Below are 26,622 nucleotides of genomic sequence, written 5' to 3' on the forward strand. Positions count from 1 at the left end.
GTTCCTGCCCGCCTCCCCCAAATTGAGGCTGACATGAGGTAATGTCCAAAATGCTCCTCGCGAACATGGGTTCCCTCCGCTGTGGGCTGTCCCTCCTGTGCTCGGTGCCCAGAATTATGACAAGTCACACAGCTGGCCCATGTGGACGGTGACTCTGCCTGCCTGACCGCCCATCTCCTAACCTCTTCCTAGAATACGGAGGAAAGTGGAAAATGCTTCATTACTTTGCTCAGCATTTCTTCGCTCCACTGTTGCCGGTGGGTTTTGAGAATAATGATGTGTTTTTCATCTACGGTGTGTCAGACCTTCACTCAGACTGTAACGTGACACTCACTGTAAGTTGCCTGGATTATTTTCTCCCTATGAATGAGGGAGAATTTGAGATTCCTTTAGTTATTTGGTTTGTTTTTGTTTTTGTTTTGGAAACAAGAAAAGAGAAATGAATTTGTATCAATGTTTCTAGTGCCTATAGCGGAAAATGGGCTGTTCTTGGCATCGGAAAACCTATATTCAGAGCAAAATTCTGCAGTTTATTCTATGACTTTAATGTCTTGGTTCAGTTTCCTCATCTATAAAAATGATATCAGTCTTTCTGAAAGGATTTCTATGAATAGTGAATAAAATAATTAGATGAATGTGAATTATAAACTGCAAAATGCCATTTAAATCTAAGGCTATTTATAATCAGGAGAAGCTGGAAATAGCCTAAGCTTTGTAAAGAGTCATTTAAAACAGTAGTTTAAAGTGGAAATCAGTAAAATTATTCAGAATGTATAGGTGAAAAAATGAACTTGTATTTAAAACAATGTTTTAAAAAGAGGATAAAAGGATAGAAACTCAAAGAAGGCTTGGGTGGCTGCAGTTCGGAGGACACTGAGACTAGCTAAAGGTTATGGATTCGTTACAATGCACCAGGTCCTGTGCCTTCCATAGATTATTTTACTTAATTCTGACAACAGCGTGTGAAGTTAGTGCAGTTATTTTCCTAATTTTACACATGAAGAATGAAGACTTAGAGAAGTCGAGTTAACTTGCTTAGTTACACGACTAGTACTTGGTGGGGCTGAGGTTAAAGCCAAGTTTCAGTCTCTTAACCAGTTCTGCGATCCTGATTTTCATCTGTTATTACTGCTTTTATTCTCTTAAGAAAAGGTGTTTGGTTTTGTTCTGTCTTGTTTCTCCCCAGGTGAGGGTCCACACGTGGAGTTCTCTGGAGCCCGTGTGCTCTGAGGCCACTAAGGGTTTTGTGGTGAAAGCAGGGGGGTCTGCTCTCATCTATAAGGAGCCAGTGCCTGAGATGCTGAGAAGATGTAGTTGTACAAGGCGAAGCTGCGTGGTTTCCTTTTACCTGTCAACTGGCAGCAAACCCTTGAGCCCAACCAACCATCACTTCCTGTCCTCACTGAAGGAGGCCGAGGGGCTCCAAAAGGCACACATCACTGTAAGCACCGGTGGTCTGGGCTCACCGTGGCCTTGTGGGGCTGTCCTACTTCTGGGGCAAGCACGCTGCATCCTGCTTTTTGCAGAATTTCCCCTTGATACTGAGTTGACCTGGGGAAGATTGGCCCCTTTCCACTGGAAACAAAGACCAAGTGATTTTTATTGCTAGTTCAGCATTTGTCCGAGTTCAAGGTTCCTGCCCGTGCTGCTGTCCCGTCACCCCTCCCTAGTCAGGCTGGTGCAGTGCAGGGAGAGGCGGCCAGGGTCATCACCACTGATGGTTCCTCCGCGGGGTTCCAGGCTCTGTCCTGCATCAACCCTAAGGTGTTACCATCTGTGTTGACGAGTCAGCAAACTTGTTTGGAGGGGCTGAGTAAAGTGTTCAAAGTCCGTAGCCAGGAAGCATTGGAGCCCAGTAGAAACTCTTAATTTTGCTTTTTAAGAGTCTATTAATTTAAAAAATTTTCACGCTGCTCTTTGATTTATTGCTTCTCAGTTGCTTAGTCACCACATCTCTATCATTGCCAAGAAAAAAATGGGATGATCAGGATAGGATGCTGCTACAAAAACAGTGCAGGCGGAGAATTTGGCGTCTGTCTAGTTGACTGGAAACTTTTCCTTCCCTCCCCTCCGCCACGTAGTGACTGAAAATATTTTTCTAGAAAATTTCATTCTCTATTTTTAATGAATTTTAAGTTTGTTTTAGACTTTGACTTCATTGAAAAGACTTAAGTGAGAGGATTTTTTTTTACATTTGCTTTAGAAATAATCCCATAAAAACTTAGCCCTTGAATTGAAATCGTATCTTCCTTCCCAGTTAACAATGAAAATATTCACGTAACGAAATCTAACTTACCCGTAACAACTGATGTAGAGCAGTTATGAAGGAAATTGCATGTACATTTACATAGCTTCTATCCTGGAAAGAGCACAGAACCATCTAGACTGTAGACTTAGGACTTTGAAATCTTTTTCTTTCTTTATCTAGGCCTCCCTTACCTGAGACAGCGGAGGGTGGGAGAGGAGTAGGACTTCTTCGTTTGTCCTACCTCATCTGGATTTTAAGGAGGCTTTGATGGTTAACATCATCGCAGGCTTAACATGGGCGAAGCTCGGAGGTGGTATTCCCGGGGGGTGCTGGGAACTTGTTTTTCCCTGTCTCCCTTGAAACTAGGGTGCAAGCTTGAGCTCTGGGCTCTGCAGTCAGATACGCAGAGATGAGATTTCCAATCAGAAGAAGGCAGCACAAGAGTGAGCCAGTGACCCTTGTGGCCCTGGCCTTGGGACAGAGTAGCCGAGGCCCCGGCAGCCTTGGTGGATGGCTGTGTGCCTGCAGCTGTGAAGGGGCTTCATCGGATTAGGTGGCTGGCATGATTTGGGAATTTGACATCCAGCTTCAAGCCTGCATCTCTGACCCTTGATCACATTTTTCCTGCTTCTATCAAAGTAGGTTTTATTCATAACTCTGAACCCTGCATGATGTGTAAGGCTAAGCTGTATATAGTAACAATTGCCCTTGGAAATTCTTTGTCACATATAACCTACAATGTCAAAACTATGGCATGTATGCCTGTTGAAGAGTCATGTTTCGTGACAGATGCACAGATTTTTTTTTTTTAAATGGAGGTGCTGGGGATTGAACCCAGTACCTCGTGAGTGCTAAGCATGTGCTCTACCACTGAGCTACACCTCTCCCACAAATGCACCCACTTTAATACCAGGCCCCACTCAGCTGTGTTCTCACAGTGAGAAAGGCTCCCAAACCCCCACCCTCTAGGGTACGGCTCTGCCTCACTCTTGGCCAGTGCTGTCTGCTGATGACAAGACTTTAACTGCACTCTCCTTGGCTGATAGCGTGTGGGATTCACACATGTTAAAAGCGCTAATACTGTGACTTTGCCGATTACGATTATGCAGCAAGAGACTAAGCTCTAGCGGTAGGGCTTTTGTAGGTGCCTGGCCGCCTGCTGTGGGGATTACGGGGTCTCCTCAGAAGACCAGAAGGTGCGTGCACTCTGTGGCTGCGCTCTGCAACCTGCTCCAGACATATCCTGAGAAAGTCACTTTAACCGCCCGGCCCTCGGGCAAAAATGGGCCCCTCTTGATGAGACCCTGAGGAAAAGATACAAAACTGTAAAAGATACCGAGCTTGGAGCTTCTTGTGAAATATTCTCCTTAATAATTGGGGACTGCATATTTCCACCCTTGCTTTGAGATTACAGTTTGGTAATTTTCCACAATTTTCAATCAGTGTCCACATATTTTTTTTCAGTATCTGACCCGGTGCGTGGGATATGTGACCAGCCGTTGCAGAACCAGAGCTGTAGGAGGTGCATTCCTGGTCTGGCCACATGGCTGCTCTGCTTGGGGCTGTATGTAGCACTGGGAGCTCTGCCCTCCTCCACTTCACCTATCTTTTTCTTTCAGGCCGTCATCTCTCAGCGAAGGGACACCTTTGTTTTTGATCTGGCAACCTCGGCAGTTGCTCCCTTTGTGTGGTTGGATGTAGGGAGCATCGCGGGGAGATTCAGTGACAATGGTTTCCTCCTGACCGAGAAGACACGGACAGTATTATTTTACCCTTGGGAACCCACCAGCAAGAGTGAACTGGAGCGATCTTTTCATGTGACTTCGCTCACCGATATTTACTGAGGGAATCCAGGTTGTGTTTTCGGGAGCTGAAGGCAAGCAGAATCAGGTTGAAGAAGCCAGGAAACGTGTCCGCCTGCTACCAGCCGTCTGACGAGACACTCAGGGAAGATTTGTTACAGTGCCTTCTCCCAGGGAAGGCTGCGTACTCGAGTGATGTCCTCCCACAAGGTTGTGCCTAGGTGTGGGCCAGTCTGCACCAGCGCTGTGGTTTTAGCCCTTCCCCTGACAGTTTTTGCACCACATGAACCAGTTATAACTCCACAGCCTCTCCTACCCCCAAGAGGAGGTCCTATACACACTCAGTCCTTCAAGGGAAATCACAGGTACATGACCATTGCAATATCTGTGGCATCAAACGTGGAGGGTTGTGAGGTCTTGTAGGGTCTTGTAGTTAGCTTTGAGAAATACCAAATAATCAAAAAGAAACTGCTTTGTTGTTATTTCCAAAGGAAATGGAAGTTCAAATGTCACAACAGAAAGAGATTTCTGGGTGGTAGCTATATTGATTGTTGCTGGAAAGGGGGGGTTAATTATTGCCATTCAGTTACTTTTTGGTTAGGAATCTTTTTCATTTGTGAGTTTTAAAAAGTAAAATGCTGTTATTGTTTTAACAATAACAACCTTTTTCAAAGACCATTAGAGTGATTCTCATTTGAAAATTAAGTTCATGCTGAAATCGATGTCACTGTGGTCACCTGGGAAACTTTTGGGTGTCCTGACATAGATTATCACCCATAATTATGTATGGGCTTCAGATCTGGTTGAATCCAGTGAGCTTTGCAGTTCAAGACTGCAGTTAGGTTTGGACTTGTAGCAAAGTGGTGTTCCCTTTAGCTTGAGTTTGAAAATTTTGATAGATTTAAAAAATATTGATAGATTATAGTTGCTATTAAATCATTTTACTATACACCATCATATTTATAAAATTACATTGATGATAAAAGGGGGCAAAATGTTAATAAGTAGCCAATTTGGGTACAGGTATGTAGGAATTTTTCTTGTACCGCTTTTGCAAATTTTCTGTAAGTTTGAAATTATATAAAAATTTTAAAATTATATAAATTGCATGAACAACTTGATGTTTCGTCTGTGGCTTATTTCCTCATTCCATCAGTACTCAGTACCCAGTACCGTGTTGGGCATTTATTTCCATTTAGCTCTAGTTACGTTATTAGTCTACTTGATAAACTAAGAGTTTGAAGAATCTAGACTGGAATAGTTGAGGGGTTTTCCTCAAAGAAGAATTAGGTAACTAGTTATGGAAGGGACTGGTAATGAGAGTTTGGCTTAGAGTCAAGACTAATTAGATAATAGTTTTCATTTTAAAACTGAGAAACTTTTTGCTATGGTTCAGAGACTAAAAAGAAAAGCAGACAATGCAGGCCTTTCTTTCAGTATCTAAGAGTTCCCTCGTTTTATGTGTTCTACAAGCTTATGAAGGACTGGGACTTAGGGATGTAACTTACAAGATTCTTAACTTGACAAATATATCACTTTTTTGTCACTGTTGAAAATATTACTGTCGCACTGTTGCTGGGGGGCAGGGAGGACTCTCCTCTCCATTAACTAGAATATTTTCTAGGCCAGGTGCCCTGTGCGGTGGGCTTTGAAGTTGATGGCGAAAATTTACATTGCAACTCTGCGCTTCCTAGCTCTGTAAACTAAATCAAGATACTGGTATGTTCAGTTCCCTTGTGGTAAAATGGGAATAATTACACTCACCTTGTCAGTGTGTTTTGAATAATAAAAAAAAATTTGGCTAGAGGGCTGGGCCCAGTGCTGGCACTTAGTGAAGGCTCTGTAGATGGAGCCACATGCTGGGGTGTGACCCTCTCGTCCAGGAGAGGGCGGGCTTCCTGCCACACTGACGTGAATCGAAATCCAAGTTCTGAGGTTAATTGGCTGTGTGACCTTGGGCAACCCCATGATCATTTGGACTTTACTATCTCCATTTTACAAATGAGAAAAGTAATGTCTAACCTCCAAAGGTAGTTGTAAATATTCAAAAAAAAAAGTTGAACAAAATAAATGCTAAGTAAATAGTGATTGTACCTTTCTAGCATCACAATCATCACAAAATCATGAAACGAGTGAAAATGAAGCAAATAAAGGGAAATGTCTTTTTTCTTTTAAATTGAAATGTAGTTAATACAAAATTGTGTTAGTCTCAGGTGTACTGCAAGGTGATTCAATTATATATGTTTCAGATTATTTTCCATTATAGGTTGTTATAAGATATTGAATATAATTCCCTAAGTTATCATAAGTTTAATTAGGTCCCATTTGTTTATTTTTGCTTTTATTTCTATCACCTGGGTAGACAGCCCTAGGAGAACGTTGCTAAAATTTATGTCAGAAAATGTTTTGCCTGTGTTTTCTTCTAGGAGGTTCAGAGTGTCTTGTCTTATGTTTAAGTCTTTAGGCATTTTGAGTTTATTTTTGTGTATGGAGTGAAGGAGTGTTCTAAATTCACTGATTGACATGCACCTGTCCAGTTTTCCCAACAGCACTTCCTGAAGAGACTGTCTTTTCTCCGTTGTCTATTCTTGCCTCCTTTGTCAAAGATTAATTGGCCATAAGTCTGTGGGTTTATTTCTGGGCTCTCTATTCTGTTCCATTGGTCCATATGTCTTTTTTTGTGCCAATACCACACTGTTTTAATTACTGTAGCTCTGTAGTGTTGTCGGAAGTCTGGAGTGGAGCAGGGAGTGGGTTATGCCTCTAGCTTTGTTCTTTTTCCTCAGGACTGCTTTGGCAATTCTGGGCCTTTTGTGGTTTCATATAAATTTTAGGATTATTCTAGTTCTGGGGAAAAGTATCATGTGTGTCTTGATAGGGGTTGCATTAGGTTTGTAGATTGCTTTGGGTAGTATGGCCATTTTAACAATATTGACTCTTCTAATCCAAGAGCATAGGGATATATTTTCATTTCTTTGAGTCACCTTTAATTTCCTTTATCAATGTTTTATAGTTTTCAGTGTATAGGTCTTTCCCCTCCTTGATTAAATTTATTCCTAGGTTTTTTTAAAATATTACTTCTCTTTCTGATATTTCATTTTTAGTGTAAAGAAATGCAACAGATTTCAGTATATTAATCTTGTGTGCTGCTACCTTGCTGAGTTCACTTACTAGTTCTAATGGTTTTTGTGTGGAGACTTTAGGGTGCTCTATATAGTGTATCATGTCATCTGCAAATAATGACAGTTTTACCTCTTCCCTTCCAACTTGGATACGTTTTTTTTTTCTCCCATGAAGCTTGCTTGCTTTTTTTTTTTTTTTTTGAATAGACTTTATTCTTTGAGAGCAGTTTCAGGTTCACAACAGAATTGAGCAGAAAATAGAGTGTGCACATTGCCCTCCCCGCCCACACGTATACAATCCCCTACCCTCAGCCTTTTGTCTCCTTGCCTGCGTGCTGCGGGCTGGGCCACCCGATGCTGTGCTGGATGCTGTGCTGAACAGCAGCGCTGAGAGCGGGCGCCCCTACCTTGTTTTCAGGCTCAGCAGGGGGGCTTTCAGCGTCACAGTGTCGCGTGCTGTGCTGGCTGTGGGCTTGTCATAGGCGGCTTTCATTACGCTGAGGCATGTTCCCTGTGTACCCGCTCTATTGAAAGCTTTTATCATGAATGGATGTTGAATTTTATCAAATGCTTTTTCTGTGTCTACTGCCATGACCGTGTGTTTTTTTTCTTTTGTTGATGTGGTATATCACATTGATTTGTGTGTGCTGAACTGTATTTGGGACCCTGAAATGAATCCAACTTGATTGTAGTGTATGATCCTCTTTATGTACTGTTGAAATCGATTTGCAAATATTTTGAGGATTTTTATGTCTATATTCATCGAAGATATTGGCCTGTAATATAGATATATGTGTGTGTGTGTATGTATATGTGTATTTTTTTTTGTAATGTCTCTCACTCCTGTAGAAGGGCCTCTGCAAGTTGATTATTCTCCAGTTCGTGGGTTGCCCACCTAAGGGGTAATGGGGCCCAATCATATGGTGAGGACGCCCCTCCTACTGTCCACTGTGGTTCCCTCTTTATGTTTCCAGTTGAAAAAGATCTTTTATCTAGGTTCCAGTCTCTTTTTTCGATGGTTGTTCAGCAGTCAATTGTGGTTTTGTTGTAATTGTGAGAGGAGGTGAGCTCATGGTCCTACTATTCTGCCGTCTTGACTGGAAATCCCAAATGTCTTAAATTTTTTTTAAAGTGGGGGGAAGAGGTATTGGAAATAAATGAATTTGTAAACGAAGAATAAATTAATGAATGGATATAAATATATGCTGACAGCTCTTTATAAAAGGAGAGAAATGTGCTGTAGACACATTGTTTCTGTAAGAGAATAGTAACATGCAAAACTTCCTTGCACAGTTCGCGCGTGGCCCTGAGGTTAGGCATTTCCACCATTTTAGTAGGTTTGTTTTGCTGCATTTGCTGGCATGGAGTCTCATGTACTTACTCTTGGCTTTGGGTTTCTGAGAAGGCTTTCCTGGTGGTAGTTATGCAGACATTAATAGAGAGAATGGAAAGACCAGGATCACTTCCTTCTGCTGTGTGGTTGCAAAGCACATTCCAGAGAGTGAGATAAGCGTTCAGTTCCCAGGATTGCATCTTCCCATTTAAGAATGAAGAGAACAATAAATATGATAATTTTCTTAATCACATTCCCTGTAACTCTTTGTCTTTTTCCTCTTACTTGACTTTGGGAAATAGGATGATTTTGTTTTCTTTTGGAATGAGTGTGAGCTGCAGCGCAGGGGAAATCAGAGATGTTGCCCAAGCATTCCTCAGGTGACTCAGACCCGAGACAGAAGGCTATCCTCTGGGGCTGCCTCTGGGTCTCAGATTTGAAGCTGCTATCGGATTCAGTTCAGTGTGGTAAGATTCAGGGAGAGAAACAAGGAGGCATTGTTTGGGAAATTCAAAGCATCTCAAAATATTCCCAGGTTCTACCTGTGAATGCAGTCTTATCAATGAGTGCATAAAATTAGAAGGGTGACGGAGAAAAGGCATTTAGTAGTGTTTCCAAGTGAAGGGAAGAGGTCCTGTTTTCCGGCTGACTCACTGGAGAGTGTAAAGCAGGGTGATGTTGTACAAACTCTCAAAGTCACAGAACAAACCAGTGTCTTGAGACATATTTATATTCTGACTCTAAAGACTGTTTAAGAACGTACTCATTCATTTACTGGGCGTTTAGTAAGGAGCACTGAGCAGGCACTGGCCTTGTCTCTGGGGATGTTGCAGTGAAAAAGGCAGACAAGTCTCTGCTGTCGTGGACTGTTCACTGTAAGGGAAGCAGACAATATGCAAGTAGACAGATGAGTCCATTTCAGTGACAAGTCCTTTAATGAATGTGACAGTGGTAGTGGGAGTAACGTTAGATACGGCCATCTTGTTGAACACTTCAGGAAAAGTTTTTTGTAAGTTTATAATAAAAGAAAAAACTACACTTAAGAAAGGAGTCATAAGACTGTCACTGTAATTAAGACATAAGGAAGGAAAAGCACAAGACCAGCTGGGCAGCGAGGCTGGGCTCTGAACTTGTGACCAAAAGCTGAGGGGTGCTACCTGCATGACATCTTCGAGCCCTTGAATAGCGGCTGAATAACTAGTGGGCTTTGCAGAAGTAAGGGCCTCACATCACTGTGTCATGTTTTATAACTGTCTTTCTCTTTATTTTTTTATGTAGACGTGGGTTACTGATCCTGCCACGCAAAAAAGAGTTTGCAACGATGACGGAGCTGAACTCTTTAGGTCAGGTCTCAGCTTTTGCACGGATTTTTTGAGCACCAGCTTGTGCCACAGCACGCAGTGTATAAGCAGTGAGTGAGTACAAAGGATGACAGACAACACTAAAGTAGCTTAGAAACCTGGAAGTGGGATATCAGGATCCTGGAAGTTTCTGGTTGAGAACTAGTACTCTTTCCTGTTTCATAATGTGTGTGGGAACAAACCTCTTGTTCTTATTCTGTTATTGTTACTCATTATGGCTTTTGTAAAATTTCCTGGATCCTCGGAGGCCCAGTGGTTGGAGCAGGCATGATTGGCAGGCCATCCTACAGCTGTTTCTCCTCTTATCTGCAGTTGAGGTGGCTAGGCATCCAGCCCCAGGGACTGAATCATAACTGGTTACACTAATCCTATTCTCCTTTGCCGGTGATTGGTCTAGGGTTAGGCATGTGACCCAATTCTCGCAAATGAAACATAAGGTGTTACTTAATGTGGGGTTGTAGAGGGGGAGGTTTTTTTCCTTGATAAGAAAGAGATCTGAGGAGGAGCCGTCTGCTGTTGGCTGAAGTGAGAAGCTGTTGTGTGAGGAGATACTTGGAGCTGCTGCAGCCTTCCTATGACCTTGAGGAAACATTGACACAGGGAGGATGTCAGAGATGTTGAACTGCTGGACTAACCCTGTAATCCTCTAACTCTGTTATTATAAAAAACAAAACAAAACAAAACTACATCTTAGTTACTAAATCTGTCTGTACACATGGCGGTAATAATAATCTTACCTCACAGGTTCGTGGTGAGGACTACATGAGATGGTGTGCAGATACTGATAGCACACAACAACTATTCAACAAATGTTAGTTATTATAACTGTCATTGCCTCTGTGTTAAGTCATCAAAGAAAGCCTAGGGAGGTGGGCAGAACTGGCACCTGCTCGGGCATTGGGTGATGGTTGGAAGCAGCATCATCCAGGGGAGCCCGTGTGAGTGAGGGGCCAGCAGTGGCACCTGGAAGGGGAGAGGGGAGGACCTTGCCTCCTTCTCAGAGCCATACGCTCCTCACCCTGCCTGGTCATCCTGAAGGTACAATTGTAGAAAGTGTGGTTCACGTCATACACAAGCAGATGATTTTGCTGGCCCAAATGGTGTTTTAAAAAGAGGGATTACTAACTTTTTAAAAAGGCAAGATTCCATGGCAAATTTAGATCTGTCTATCTCTGGTCATCTTGGAATTGATATTAAGGAAAAAAGACAGCTTCTGTTTGTTTAATCCAGAGTCAGGAGTTCTGGTTGTTTAATCAAAGGCTTTCCAGTGGAGAGGGGCGTGGGCTTGGAGATGAGACATAGCCCAGCCTTGGGCGGGGCCGTGTGGGCTCGGACTCTCATACTGACCCTCTGATATGCAAGTTTGGCTCAAACACGTACTGAACCTGGGCCAGTCACCTAACTTGTGAGCCTCAGTTTCCTTATTTTTAAGACAAGGTTGATAGTAATCACTACCTCATAGAGTTGCGAGGATTAAATAAAATAGAATATATACACGATGCCTAGGATGGGTAGAGAAGTCGTAAATGCTGGCTTACGACTATTATTCCTCAAGGGTCGCAGTTGGCTATGGCTCTGGCTGGAGTGAGTGATCAGGCCTGGGGGTCTTACATTTTCCTTGTCGAAAGAAAAGGAACAATTGAAGTCTTCTCTACTAAGGGAAAATAGTCATCAGGTTCCTGTGACCTGCGTTGGAGGAGAAACATTCGGGCAGTAAGCCGAGAAAATTTCTAAATTTCCTTTTTTATTTTGGTAAGCCACTGTCCAATTTTACTGACGCCAAAAAGTTGAGTAGCAGGAGGCAGGCCAGCTGCTGGGTGACTGTGCAGAGTTCTGCTCCTTCCAGCAGAGGCCTCTTGTGCACAGGAAATGAGGCTGGTGGCGGCTGGAGGGGCCGCCCTGGGCCAGGACACCCGTTTCCCGGAGGCTTCTCCAGAGCAAGGCGGGGAGGGAAGAGCTTGTGGGGCGTCCACCCCCAACCCCTCGAGGCCTCAGAGGACCGGATGCCAGTGCCCTGGAATGCTGGGTCTTTCTTGAAAGAGAGAGGTGGGGGTGGGGAGAGAAGAAAGAAGGAACACAGGGATAGAGGGAGAAAGGAGGAGGGTAGGGAAGGAGAAAGAGGGAGAACGGGAGGGAGGGAAGAAGGATGGGAGCAGCTTTGTTTAAGCTCTGATTTCTCCTTGGGCTCCAGGGCTCAGAGGCAGGGCACCGAGAGCCTGATCACGAGGGTCAGACCTGCAGAGTAAACCTTTCTGCTCTCTGCCTTGTGGGTTTATTTCATTTCTCTTCATCTTTGCGATTTTGGTAAAAAGGTGGCATCTGAATGATTTTTAATCTTAACTGAATTGCTATGAATCCATGAACACTTGGCACAAAGCCTCCAGGATAGCTGATGGATGGGGCAGGAATTCAATGAGCTCTTAAAAGGTACCATAGCAGAGAGCAGTAAGGAAAGGACTGAAACCGTGAGTTATGGCATGACTTGAGAGGAATGACCTTGCGGTTCTGCACAGGAAATGAGGAGGGTCTTCCCTGGTCCAGCATGGCCCCCTTCTGTCTAAGGGGGTGGCCGTGTGGGTGTGTGGGTGATTCGCTGCCCACACATTCTTTCCTGGGGCTTTAAACCTAGAGTTCCTTTGCCTTTTCGGAACTGAAATGGTCCCTGGTGCATACGCTGTGTGCATATGTTGCTCGTCATTCAAGATGTGCTTTTGGCGAGGTAGGAAGGCATTCGGGGCCAAATGGTGGCTTTGACCTTCCCAGTTTTGATCTGGGAAGGAGAAGACAAATGAGGACTGCTTTGGCGTCAGGCTGACCTGCTCAGTCGTCTGTGAGTGTATAGATTCTTCCTGAGCTTGTATGTCCCCATCTGTAGGGGAGGTGGTCGCCCCGGGCCTGCGGTCCCAGGCAGGGATGGGCGAGGTGCAGGGGGTGGCGCTTAGGAAGGAGATGGGAATGTTTGTCTTAGGCAGCGCTGCTCCGGTGGCAGGACCTGCCTGCCTGTGGTCGGTCTTCATGGGGATATGACTGCTGGTCCTGTAGCCTCTCTGGGCCAGGCTGTGCTTCAGCTATGAGGCAGGATCCCACATCGACACGGTGCCCCTCGGGCAGCATTTTGGAGGCCCTGGATTGAATTGTTGGTGGAAGGGAAGGGGCAAAAGGAAACAGGCAGAACCAGGCAGGGTGTTGAGAAACTTCTAAGGGCCCCAACACCAAAGCAGAGGAGTGAAGACGAAGGAGGATGGGGAGAGAGAGAAACCCAGCAGGACTCTTGTGGCCCCTGTAGGGTCCATCTGCAAGGGCTTATGCGAGGGCCACATACACTGACGCTGTCGAGTCCTTTGTTGATGGGACGCCGGTTTCCCGCTACTTTGCCAGCCGTCAGTGCCTGTGTGCGGGCAGCTTCATCCCCCCCTCTCCTGGGCGTCTCTGCCACCTTCCCTCTCAGAGCAGCCGTTTGCTCTGTGATTGGCCACAGACTGAGACCAAGGAGCACAGTGTGAGCATTGAAGGCCAAGTCCAGCCCTCACTCTTTACGCTAGACTGAGGACCCTGGGCACATCAGCGTCTTTGTCTTTCTGTGGAAAATGGCAGGAATTAACTGCCCTCACGCTTTTTACTTCTTAGATTGTTATGAGAATAAATATTTGAAAATCTTTCGTAAATAACAGCATTCATGTTTAAAAGTTTTGGTTTTGGTTTTTTCAGGTTTTTTTTTTTCAAAATTACCAAAGGAAATTTATTTCAAAAGCAAAAGCGAACATTTTCATTTGAACAAAGTGACAAACAGGTGTCCTGCCAAAGGAAAAAGTTCATGGCATGAAGTTTCTCATTTAAATTTTTGAAGCAAAAAAATCTTAAGTTGTAAATTCTTGCCTTAGGAAAGGGAAGGGAAATTGCAAAATAGTTTTCAAAAAATTTATTTTAATTAATGAATTGAAGTATAGTCAAGTACAATGTGTCAGTTTCTGGTATACAGCATAATGTTTCAGTCATATATATGCATATATTTGTTTTCATATTTTCATTATAGGTTACTATAAGATACTGAATATAGTTTCCTGTGCTATACAGAAATTTTTTTAATCTATTTTGTATATAGTAGTTAGTATTTTCACATCGCAAACTTCCAATTTATCCCTTCCTACCCTCTTTTCCCCAGTAACTGTAAGTTTGCTTACTATGTCTGTCTGTCTCTTTTGTGGGTAGATTCATTAGTGTCTTTGGTTTTTTTTTCTTTTCTAGATTCCACATATAAATATCATATGGATTTGTCTTTCTGACTTACTTCACTTAGAATAATGACCTCCAGATCCATCCATGTTGCTGCAAATTGCATTATTTTATTCTTTTTTATGGCCGAGTAATATTCTATTGTGTAAATATGCCACAACTTCTTTATCCAGTCATCTGTCAATGGACATTTAGGTTGTTTCCATGTCTTGGCTATTGTACATCTATCTTTTCTAATTTGAGTTCCCTCCAGATATATGCCCAGGAGTAGAATTGCTGGATCATACGGTAAGACAGTTTTGAAATGAGAAGAAAAAAAAATCTCTCTTCTAGCCATAGAATGGATCTAGCAACGTGGCTGTCTAGTATCCAGCATCAACTCGTAACCCTCCCTGATCTGACACCATCGTATGCGAAGTGTCATCTCATCATTTTCAGTAGCACCTCTGCTTCCCGGGGTCCTAAGGAGAAAGCCTGGGAGAAGGAATTGCTAGAATTCTGTTTCATCTGGTATTCTTCCGGCCAGGAGAGAATAGTATTTCCCCAAGGATGAATTTCTGCCCCTTTCCCGTTCATCTGAAAAATGAGAATCAGGGTCCTGCTGGTTCTCTGTAGATCACAAGAAGGATGAACTTGCTTGTCCCTTTCCTTCACATGGGATCCCAAGGGCCATGGCCCCTTGAAAACCCTCAACCTTAGCATCAATGTACTCAAGGTCTCATGTTTAAGGGACTACAGACTATGGAGGCTGGAGAGCCGGGGGTGGGTAAGGGTGGTGGTCCTGAGTCAGAGCAAAGGCAACGAGGCCTTGGTGCGGTACCTCTCCCCCATCCGACCTGATCTAATACCCTTGGTCATCTCTGAGGAGTTCCTTAGGAGAACCCGTGACTTCATTCTTACAGTGTATTTTCCCTTCTTAATCCTGGGACATGATTTTGACTTTGGTGATGGCTATTTACCATTGCAGGTGACTTTCAGAGTGAATGAATGTTTGCACACAAGTTGGAACTACAAGGAACTTCTGGTTCAGCCTCCATCCCTTAGGTAAGGAATTTTGATTTGTGCCAGAGACTGGGAACTGTTCTTCAAATATTCACCCAAAGCAACCCCCCTCCTAATATTGCAAACAAAAATAGATCACCCACATGGTCTTCCTGCTCTTAATGTGGCTGTGGGACTAAAGTTTTTCTCCAGTGCAATGTGAGGGAGGAAGGGACCCATTCTGAATGGCCCCGCGTACTCCTCTGTGCTGTCCCTTCCAGCTGACTGGGACCATCACCCCCAGCAAGACCTTGGGAGCCAAGGGTTGGAGGAAGAGTCACTGTGAGCCTGGATCCCTTCATGACTAACTGGGAGAGAGACACCTTACTCACCCCCGTCCCCTGGCTGCAAGTGTGCTTTATTAAAACACATTACTGGAGTCAGGAGATCCTGTAGTTAAATGCTTTATGTGTGCCTTGGTTTCCTCATCTGTAAAATAGCACCAAAGTCCTTACTTCACAGAGGTTTTGAACAAGTAATATGGTACGATGAGTGATGACCACTCATTGTAGTGCCTGGCATTTGGCAAATGCTCAAGAAATTGTGGCTGAATACACGTCTCCGTTCCTGGGGGGTGGTTGTGATATCTCAGTGACATACTCATTTTGAAAAGAGAGATCAACATGGACGCTTGCTGCTGGAAGTGAGAAGATGCTGTCTCAGCCCCTTCCTCCTGCTCATCCCGAGGAGCGTGAGCAGTTTGTGGACCTAGTCACTTGTCCCGGGTGATGAAAGCAGGCTATTGTAGACACGGTGGGATCCATGATAATGGAGAATTCCATCCATTTAATTTCAGGCCCCTTCTCAGCATCTCCCCCAACCCCAAAGCCAAGTGATGATCCTAGGAAACCGCCGGACGGGAATCTGTGTTGGTGTTTAAACGAAGCAGCAGCCACAGTGAGGAAACAGGGAGGAGATGCTTTCACAACATGGCTGCTTAAAAAGAGAAGCCTACGGGGATGATTTACATAGGTGATCTTTAAGATCTCGTCTTAGTCTGAGTTATGCGATCCTTAAGAAAATAAAAGAATTGTAGTTTCATCTTCTCTTGACTCCTGTGCCTCCCTAAGTCCATTACCCGGGGAAGGACAACGCAAAGAAAATCCCCCGAAAAACAAAATAAGGAGGAGAAAAGATGTAACCTGAGCCTCTGGTCCATGAATAATTCATATGTAAGCATCTTGGCCTGTTACTGGGGGGAAAGCCAAGTCACATTAACATTTAAGCAACAAAGCTTTTTGGTGATACTTGGGGTTCACTTTGCATTTTGCCTAGGGTACATCATGACTGCCATCTTTGTACAGGTGCATATGGATGTTTTTCTTTCTCTTTTAAATATAGGACTTCGGAGGGTTTCAGACCTGGTTAAAGAATAACCCGTGGAATCAGATACATCTGGATTTGAATCTGTGGTAAGTTGGTTAATATGCAGATTATCTGTTTCCTCATTGTAAAATTGGGGTTAAATACGTACCCCCTAGGGCTGACTTGAAGAGTATCACCAGCATCCATTACAGCAAAGGGGCTGGCATGTAACAAATGCTCAAAGCCGCCTGGCCCCTTCCCCTCTTTTCCCACTAAGATGCAGAAGGCCTGGTTTGTGGGACTGCCCTCCTTGGCTCACGGCGACTGGGACTGTCCACACCATGTCCGACCATGGCAGGGGACGCGGGCGGGCAGGTGAGCAGCAGCAGGGCTTCCTGCGGCCAGAAAGGGAAGACTGCTGATCCTGGGAAAGACCCCGTTGTGCTTGCAGAGCATAGAAAGTTCGAAAGTTAACTAAGGTTCTGAGGACGCTATTTATAAACGGCTTCCTGATGAGAGACAGGCTTTCTGGGAAGGTTTATTTCGGGCCCATTGTAGCTGTCCACCTGTCTCCCGCATGCCTTCTGGCATTTATCCCCATCGGCTGGTGCAGAATGAAAGACACTCCTCCCTCGGAGGCACAGCCTGCCTTGGTAGTCTTTTCGTCCAAGCACCACGCAGAGGGTCAGGCCAGCACTGCGACCTGGGAGGAGAAAGAGGAAGTTTCTGGAACAGAATAGAAATAGGGCTTCTTATTGAAGAAGGGGAGTGTTATTTTTGGTCTGGGTGTGAACTGCTTCCTTGTTTCTGTTGGAGTCAGCTTCTCTTCAAAGTGACCTTTCTAGTGTGGGAATTGTCGGGCTAGAGACCTGGGGATGGCTACAAACCACCCTACACCTGCGGCTTAAAACATCAGCCATTGTTTAATTTACTCATGAGCCTGCCATTTGGGCAGGGCTCAGCAGACCAGGGTCTCCCCTCGGGCAGCATCAGCTCAGGAGCTTGAAGGCTACTCAAGTGTGACTGGCTGGCATGCTCTCAAGGCTTCGCTCACTCACACGTCTGCCGGCTGCTGCCCGGTTGATGCCAGCATTGGCTGGGACCTCAGTGAAGGCTGTTGGTCAAACACCTGACATGGCCTCGTGTGGCTTCTCCACATGGCCACTTGGCTCCCTCAAAGCATGGTAACTGGGAGAGACCTGACCCGGGGGACTGGGCAGAATTTGTATTGCATTTTCTTACTTAACCTTGCAAGTCACTTACCATCACTTGCACCCTTGTCACGGGCCCGCCTTGATGTACAGGGAAGGGATGTAGGTCCCTCCCTGCAGGAGGAGGAATGTCGGCATGACTCTGTAAGGCGGGGGACCTTGTGGCTGCCTGGAAAATAACCCTTTGCCGCAGAGAGGAGCTGGTGGAGGAGTGGAGGAGTGGAGGTATGGCCTGCTGTTGGAGAATTAAGGGGATGCAGAGCTATTTTTTTTTTCACTTTAAAAATACAACTTTCAAAAACTGGAATACACACATACCACATTTTATTGCGCTTTTCTTTGTTGTGCTTTGCAGATACTGCATTTTTTACAGATTGAAGGTTTGTGGCAACCCCTGCATGGAGCAAGTCTACTGGCACCATTTTTCCACCAGCATTTGCTCACTTCCTGTCTCTGCATCACATTTTGGTAATTCTCGTAATATTCTGAACTTTTTCATTATCATTATTATTCTATCCCTTATGGTGACCCGTGATCAGTAATTTTTGATGGTACTGCTGTAAATGTTTTGGGGTGTCACAAGCCATGCCCAGACAAGATGGTGAACTTAATTGAAAAATGGTGCGTGTGTTCTGGCTGCTCCATTGAATGGCCGTTCCCTGTCTCGCTCCCTCTCCTCAGTCCTCCCTATTCCCTGAGACCCAACAATTTTGAAATCAGGCCAATTAATAACCCTCCAGTGGCCTCGAAGTGTTCAAGTGAAAGGAGAAGTTGCACATCTCTCACTTTAAATGGAAAGCTAGAAATGATTGAGCTTAGGAAGGCATGTTGAAAGCCAAGACAGGCTGAAAGCAAGGCCTCTTGCACCAGTTAGCCGCGTTGTGAAGGCAAAGGAAAAGTTTCTGAAGGAAATGAAAAGTGCTACTCCAGTGAACACACACGATAAGAAAGCAAACGAGCCTTACTGCTGATGTGGAGAAAGTTGTAGTGGTCTGGATAGAAGATCAAGCCAGCCACAACATCCCTTAAGCTAAAGCCTGTTCCAGAGCAAGGCCCTAACTCTTCAGTTCTGTAAAGACTGAGAGAGGTGAAGAAGCTGTAGACAACAAGTCTGAAACCAGCAGGGGTTGATTCATGACGTTGGAGGAAAGAAGGCATCTCCGTACCATCACAGTTCAAGGTGAAACAGCAAGTGCTGATGTGGAAACTGCGGCAAGTTATCCATTCAGAGATCTAGCTAAGAGCATTAATGAAGGTGGCTACACTGAACAGCAGATTTTCCATGTAGATGAAACAACCTTCCATTGGAAGACGTCATCTAGGACTTTCATAGTTAGAGAGAAGGCAATGCCTGGCTTCAAAGCTTCAAAGGACAGCCTGCCTCTCTTGTTAGGGGCTAGGGCAGCGGGTACGTTTAAGTTGAAGCCGATTCTCATTTCCTATTCTGAAAACCCTAGGGCCCTCGAGAATGATGCTAAAGCTAATCTGCCTGTGCTCTATCAATGGAACAACAAAGCCTGGATGACAGCACATTTGTTTACAACATGGTTTGTTGACTATTTTAAGCCCACTGTTAAGACCAACTTCTCAGGAAGAAAGATTTCAAAATGTGCTCGTTGACAATGTGCCTGGTCACCCAAGAGCTCTGATGGAGATATGCAACAAGGTAAGTGTTGTTTCATGTTTTCATTTTCATGCTAACACAACGTCCATTCTGCAGCCAGGGATTGAGGTGTAATTTTGAATTTCAAGTCTTATTATTTAAGAAACACATTTCATAAGGCTATGGCTGCCATTGATAGTGATTCCTCTGATGAATCTGGGCAAAGTCAATTGAAAATCTTTTGGAAAGGATTCACCATTCTAGATGCTGTTAAGAACATTCATGATTCATGAGGTCAAAATATCAACGTTCACAGGAGTTTGGAAGAAGTTGATTACAGCGCTTGTGGAAGACTTTGAGGGAGTCAAGATTTCAGTGGAGGAAGGAGATGCAGATGCAAGAGGACTGGAATTAGAAGTGGAGCCTGAAGGTGTGACTGAACTCCTGCGATCTCATGATGAACCTTAAACAGATGAGGAGTTACTGTCTACGGATGAGCCAAGAAAGTGGTTTCTTGAGATGGGATCTACGCCTGGTGAAGATTGTTGAAATGACGACGAAGGCCTGGTTTAGTGTGGCCCCAGCAGCTGGGCTGACAAGCCCGTTGTTGAAGAAGGCTCTTGGAAGCATATCACAGTGTTCATCACAGCACCTCGCTTAAACCCTTTCATTTCTCCTCTCCCTTATTTTCAGTCTTTTGACTGAAGAGTGGTCCAGTAAAGCTTTGTGCTAGAGCTTCTTGCTGAAGACCCCTGGTAGGCCGCAGTTTCAATACTGAGTCCCAGAGGCAGAGAACACACTGAGGGTTGAAGAGGAACAGTTTTGCGTGAGATGCAGGAAGGCGGGGTGATGCAGCCTAAATGAAATGAGCCTAGCAAGGATGTGACAAACCCAAAGCTTTCATCTCAGGTTACAGCGCTTCTCTTCTGATAATTTGTTTTGGCTCCTTTCTGGATCAAACAATGGATTCTAGAGAGAACTGTGCATGTGATAACCAGGCTGTGGAAGGATCCCATGACTACAAGGAACAGTCCTTAGAAAAGTATCTGTAGAGATCAAACAAGATGAGGTCATCAGTTTGCTTTTCCTTTTATTATAAAAGTAAAATAAAAAATAGCATTTATAAATTCAACATTTTTTTCCTTTAAAGTATTTGATCTAAAAAACATATTTACAATAGCAAAATGCAGAGAAAGGGGAGAATACCACTTTCAGCACTGATTGTAACCATGTTTAAATATTGACATGTACATATTTTCTCAGATCAGATAATCTCGTTAGGAAAAGCCCAGTAATCTTTAATTTTGAATGCACAGCTGTGATGTGGATGGCGAGAGAGACCACCAGGTGGGGAGAGGACTGCGGCAGCTTTTAATGACAGTGGGAAAGCAGCAGAGGGACAGCAGCAATGACAACAGAAAGCAGCTGGTAAAGCACAGCAAACCACTTCAGCCCCCCCGGGTCGCCAGCCCAGCCGAGGGCTGTGACTGGACATGCCATCTGTAAGTCAACTGAAGTAAAACTCATTAGGAACTCAGAAAGAAAGCCACGTGTAAAGGCCCTGAATTACATCCCGAACAATCCAGGCAGGCCGGCGTTCCTCTGAGCACCTTGGGATGCACTTAACCTTCCTTCTCACACAGACAGTGCGGTGGAATTTCAGAGCTTTGGTTTACACGATGTTGGAAACTGCCAGCAGGCTAAATTTTGCCTTCTATCGGTCCTTCCTGCCCGTAATCGTGGGGCATCTTGTTAAGAGTCAGCAATGAGCTGCCGCTGGTCAGAGACTCGGTAAAGCTGAGTTTGCGGAAGGACGTCTCCACGCCGCTGTCACAGATGCTGTCGTCCCGGAGCTCGTCTGGGGGGAGAAAGCATGGACTCAGTGAGGGGCGCGCTGGGAACCAGGCCGCCCTCGGCCCCTGTGCCCCGCCGTCCCCGCTGGGCTCAGCGTGTGCATCCGGAGGGCTCGCGGCCACTTCTGCCGATTAGCCTCCGCCAGCAACCACACCCCACCTACGCCGCCCGGCTTGTCTCTGGTGTTCGCGGTGGGATGCAGGCAGAAAACACCGAGTAATGTAAAATGTGTGAAAACAGCAAAATCAGCCAAGTGTTTTCACCTCTTTCTTGAAATCTAGCCTCGTGTTTATCAGAATCCTTTCTGAATTCTCTTGACTCAAAGTGTACCTTTTTTTCTTAGAAATTAGATGTATTTTTCCACCCACTTTATTACCTATCTTATAGCTGGGGAAATTGCTGAACATAGGCAAAACAAACTGGTGACAGAAGTAGGAACTAAAAATGAGATCTCCTTCTGGGCCTCATAGGCTTATTAAACTATACACTGCCTCAAAAACATTTTGGGAGTGAAAAAATAATTTTGATGACAGTGAGTCTATACTGGACAATTAGGTCAAATTCTTCTAGTTGAAAAGTGTCTTTAGGAATCGGAACAGCATGAATTATCTCCTACAGGGACAGAGTGTCCAAGGAAACAGAAGTCTAACATACACAAATCAAATGTTATCTTCCTGTATACTGAATTCTAATCTTAAAATATTAAGACTGACTGACCAACCAGTCTTTACTGGGTTTCTGTTATGGGCTAGGAACTGTGAGGTATTTTAAAAATAACTACAAGTCAAGGGCTTTGTGCTTCTTAAAATACAAGTATTTACCTGTTTCTGTGGAAGGGGCATCAGGTCGAGATGGGAGATGTGGGTGGCTTTACTGGTGGAAATACTAACCCTTTCTCAAGTGTGTACAACACCTACCCTACCCGCTAGGAAGGCCCACCAGAGGCGACACTGGTGCTGAACCTGCGTGGCAGGAAGAAGCCAGCCAGGTAAGGCTCTTCGCAGGGAAGGGGAGGAGAAAGGGCCACAGGCCCTGAGCCTGGATCGGATGAGTGAGCGGGGGTGGGTGGGGGAGCTGCGGGGCCGGCGAATGAACGCGATGTGTGAAAGGGGAAGGATGGGCCGCTGTGCTGGTCGCTCACCGCCCACCTCACTGCCTCAAAACAGTGCTGGGCCTGCAGGATGCGCTCAGTAGAGATCTGCTGAATGGACGAATGAACTGGAGGGTATATAACAGGTGTGACACCATTTTTGAAAAGAATCACACTAACTTGTGTAGAGAATGGACTGAAGATGGGTGGACAGAAACAGGGTGATGGATTGGGAGCTGCTGCGGGAATTGAGGCAAGAAAGAAGGGTGGCTGGACAAGGATGGTGGTCGGGAGAGGAGGAAGCCTTCTGGGCGGGCTGGATGCGCGATGCTCGGGACCAGCACGTGTTCACAGGCAGGCCTAACCTCCTGGAGGGCGGCAGTGCTTTAGGCTGGCGTGGCCAGCGCCGAGTCTGGGTGAGGGGTATCAAGTGTCCTGAGTAGGTAAGGACAGGCAAGGAGGGCCCAGGACAGGGCCCTGGAGGCTGCGTCCGTAAAAGGTGAGTGTGGAGGCGGCAGTGAGAGGAGTGTGCTGTGGAAAAGCCAAGAGGGGACGTCTGAAGCAGGAGGGAGTGGCTGCCTGTGAAACGTGCTGGGAGTGTCTGAGAAGACAAGAAGGATGGGGACCAGATGGGAGCAGATGCTGGTCATTGCAAGGAAAAGGGCCCTGGTGCTGTGGAGGGGATGGAGCCCGACTGCAGGGGATGAGGAGAGGAGCGAAGTGCTGGAAATCACTCTACAGAAGTCTCCTGGGAAGCCTGGCCATGGAGAAGAACAGAGAGACTGGGCTGTAGCTAAAAGATGTGTGAGGTCAAGGAAATACCTTTTTCCTATGTGTTTGCTTTATTTTGAAAAGATGAGGAAATGACAGCCTGCTTGTAAGGGGATCCAGTCGGGAGGGAGAAACAGCTAATGCACGAGAGAGAGAAACAAGAATTAGAGGAGAGGGCTGGACGGGTGAGAGGGTGCCCTGCCTTTGCGGCTCAGACCCTGAATCCACAGGGCCCAGGTGGCAGGTCGGTGAGCTGGGCACAGGCGTAGGTGGGTGGTGCTCTGATGGCACGAGATAAGAGGATGCTACATGTTCCTATGTCCCCAGTGGACTGAGGCCAGGACACTGGGTGAGTAAGGAGAGGGAAGGGGTGCTGGCAGTTCAGAAAGAGAAAGCCCGAGATGGTTGCTTAGAGAGTTGAGAATACATTTAAAGGGACGTAAAGGATTACCGTGTTGAGAGTTCATTCTGTTACGTGTTTCAGGTGGGATGACAGGTCAGCGTTATGAACATGGGTGGGGGGTGGGCGTGGTGGGAAACATCACAGCAGCAGTCCACAGTCTGGGGCGCCAGTCTTTGTTCTATAAACATCTCTCTCTTTGTAAATTTAAGAAATGAGAGAAATAATTCTACCTTCACCACCCACATCATGTTTTTAGTATTTCTTGTGAACTTAAGTAACTTGTGTGTCACCGTGACTGTTCCTGGGAACAGCCCTCACCTGAATGGTCGTGTCGGGAGGGGAAGATGGTGGAACCCGGGACCTGACGGACACAGCAGACAGCATGGTCAGGAGAGAAAGGTGAAGGGGCCACACCACCCGCCCCGGGGACTGGAGGCCCCAGCCTGGGGGAGCAGGAAGGTGTCTTTTTGTCTTTACCTATTTGCCTTGTGGAGATAGGCGAGAAGGGCAGCGAGGGGGCCTGGGGGGCGGTCTTCACCGGGCCAGGGGCTGCAGTCCCCGAGGTGCAGAAGGCCGCCTGGATCACTTCAATCGCTTCCGTGTAGCCCATCTGTCTCAGGGCCTCCACCAGCTCTCTTACTGTCCCCCCAGAGACCTGCGAGAAAGCAGCGAAGAAAGAGTATGTCCTGGTGCTCAAACCTGGGCCAGGACAGCCCGGGAGGCTGTGAGCACGACCCCGCGCCCCTCCCGTCTCCCCCGCGGGGACGGCCACGGGCCCTGGAATCAGGTTTCCTGCTTCAGCTCAAAGACCACTCAGGAAATCACAGAGAAGCAGTTCATAGTAAGCACACCGAGAGAGAAAGAGAAAGCGCTGAGCCAGCGCAACCCCACCTAGAGTGAGGTTCAGGCCGTGTCCTGTTTAAGCTGATGCTCTAAACCTCAGTAAGAAACGAGCTAATGAAATTTCCAAAGAAAGTAATTTCACCTTGTTTTTCTACCTTTTCATTTTAGAAATTAAAGTATCACCAGGTAGTGGCTCTGCTAGGAGTCTCATAGCCAACTGGTCCCACGTCCTGACACATGACCAAGGCATGTCTCGGGGAGAGGAAGGCATGAATGCTGAGGACAGACTGTCATCTTTGTTTAGGGAGATCGAAGTTCTGCAACCATCCTGACCCTCTAAGTGGCATTTCTGCAGGAAATCTCAAGGTATCTGAAAACAGGGAATATCTCAGAGTGTCTGAAAACAGCCTTCTTAGGAAGGTGGGTTTCCTCTGGGCATTGGGTCACCCTCCCAGGACATGGGTAATGGCTGATATTCTTAGAATTAAGGGAGATGGAAGGGGATTATGCCCGGGCCAGTGATGTTAACAGAGCAAAGTTGGATAAACACAGCCAGTGATGTAAGGTGACAGGTTACCTCGTAGTTGTCCATAAGGGTTTTGGAAGGAGTAGGACTCAGCCGAAAGGCATTATTTAGTATCCCCAGACCTAGCTTCTGTGCCAGAGTAGCCCAGTTTTTGTCTGGATCAGGAATTTCTAGCAACTTGTAGAGCTTCAACTTGACATCCTCAGTCAGCTGTTTCATGTCTCCTGAAGGAAATGAAGAAGAAACACGACTGTCCTAACTGACCAGAGACACTCTGGAGGGACTGCTCCCCCTCCCACCCTGTGGAAGCAGTCAAGCGCCTTCACGTGAAAAGCCGGCAGGAGCCCAGGTGAGTAACAGCAGCCCACACTGTCACGGATGAGGACTGGGGCCTTCTCCGTGGCGCACCTCCAGGGCCTCCCGATTCTGAAAGCAGCCCCTGGGCCTTTTACAGAACACCCTGGATAATGCCGGTTCACCCTCATGCCCTTTAAATGACGAGGTGGGATGACACGGGTTCAGAGAACAGGGTTCTCCCAACTCACCTTGTGCCAGTAAGTCATCAGATGTAAACTCTGACTCATAGGGTTTCCCATTTAATATGTCGAATACCTGTTGAAGAGAAACGTGGGGAAATGTACATTAAAGGGACCATGAGGGAAATCTGCTTCTTTGTAATGAAGAACTCAGCACGTCCTCCTCAGGGGCTAACGACCCCAGAACGGAGCGGGCGGAGTCAGTACCGCCGCCTGGGAGCACGCGTGCCCCGGGGGGGGGGTGGTCCGGGGCCGGGAGGCTGCGCCATGAGCTGTCTGAGGCAGGCAGGACGACCCAACGGACCTCGCAGCCAGCCAGGGCCACGGCCCTTCTTGAGGGCCAGAGGCAGCCAGGCCACCCATCAGCCCCGTGTCGGGCAGAGTCGATGGTAAGTGACGTTCCCCTGCGAGCGAGGGCGAGGGCGAGGGCTGAGCTCGGCAGAGCTGTGGGGCTGTGTGCCCCGCAGCCCCTCCGCCCCAGTAAAAGGCTCCTGAGAGTGGGTTTATAAACTCGCTCACACCGAGGTGTACACGTGCTCACAGGCTTGGTGTTAGCCTTCTGGCACCACCTACATTTCACTGAGAGGCCAGAGAAGTATTAGGTTGAAAGGAAAAAAATGTCATCGCTACGGAGGCCTCTCTGTTCTCTGCAGTCACTTCGCTGCCGGCTAACCCGGGTGAGGACGACACGGGGTCACTGAAGTGGGTTATCTTTCTGTGTTCTGTGGTGAGGCTTCTGGGAAAACCAGGCGCTCAATGTAAAGACAGAACTGTGTGGTCTCTCGGCCAGGGTCACTCAGCCCAACCCACACGTCCCGCGGGGAGGCGAACGAGCAGCTTTTGGACGGGGAGCGGCGCCTGCCCCTGAGGAAGTCCATTTTGCTGGGCTGGAGATGTGTGTGCTGCCCGGCTCCTCCCCCTGGGCCCTAAAGCCCAAATGACTGCTTCCACCTTCAGCTCTCAGGTCGGTGGGCTGCTGAGGAAGCTTTAAGTCTGTTTACTCTGTTGAAGAATCCCCGTTTCTTTTTATGTTCAGAAATCACTTCAAAGTTCAAGCAAACCATAACATGTATCCTAGCATCAGAAACCGAGAGGGGGATGATTCTGCTGTGAGGTGGGCATGGATAGCACGTAACGTGAATTTAGTGTTTCTAACCCTCTCTCACTACTGAACTCTGATCTGATTAGGCAGACACTTTTACACTCAGAACCCTGTTGACCTAGATCTTTCATGGATAGGCTTTTCAAGATAAATACGGCTCCTGACAAGCAGACTTTCTTAGAAGAAGACCACCTGCTCTTACACCCCTGGACCTTGAGCCACCTCAGGAGCAGCTGGC

General features: G+C 46.3%; 2 protein-coding genes across 4 annotated transcripts in view; one reads left to right on the forward strand and one right to left on the reverse strand.

The window, feature by feature from the left end:
- MANBA (mannosidase beta) overlaps nt 1-5,171 on the forward strand; it is an 89,436-nt gene extending 84,265 nt beyond the window's left edge. Inside the window, exons 15-17 of the mRNA XM_006217896.4 lie at nt 193-335; nt 1,187-1,441; nt 3,868-5,171. Coding sequence (XP_006217958.2) covers nt 193-335; nt 1,187-1,441; nt 3,868-4,092 — 623 coding nt within the window. The 3' untranslated portion in view covers nt 4,093-5,171. The remainder of the gene's footprint in view (nt 1-192; nt 336-1,186; nt 1,442-3,867) is intronic.
- Nucleotides 5,172-20,536: 15,365 nt separating this feature from the next.
- Nucleotides 20,537-26,622, reverse strand: part of NFKB1 (nuclear factor kappa B subunit 1) — a 108,425-nt gene continuing 102,339 nt past the window's right edge. For all 3 annotated transcript variants that reach the window (XM_072939758.1, XM_072939745.1, XM_072939755.1), the window contains 4 exons: nt 25,292-25,358; nt 24,798-24,970; nt 23,855-24,032; nt 20,537-21,117 (listed from right to left, as the gene is read on the reverse strand). In XM_072939758.1, coding sequence (XP_072795859.1) covers nt 20,960-21,117; nt 23,855-24,032; nt 24,798-24,970; nt 25,292-25,358 — 576 coding nt within the window. In that variant the 3' untranslated portion in view covers nt 20,537-20,959. The remainder of the gene's footprint in view (nt 21,118-23,854; nt 24,033-24,797; nt 24,971-25,291; nt 25,359-26,622) is intronic.

Source organism: Vicugna pacos, chromosome 2 (genome assembly GCF_048564905.1).
Source record: "Vicugna pacos chromosome 2, VicPac4, whole genome shotgun sequence".
Classification (NCBI taxonomy): domain Eukaryota; kingdom Metazoa; phylum Chordata; class Mammalia; order Artiodactyla; family Camelidae; genus Vicugna; species Vicugna pacos.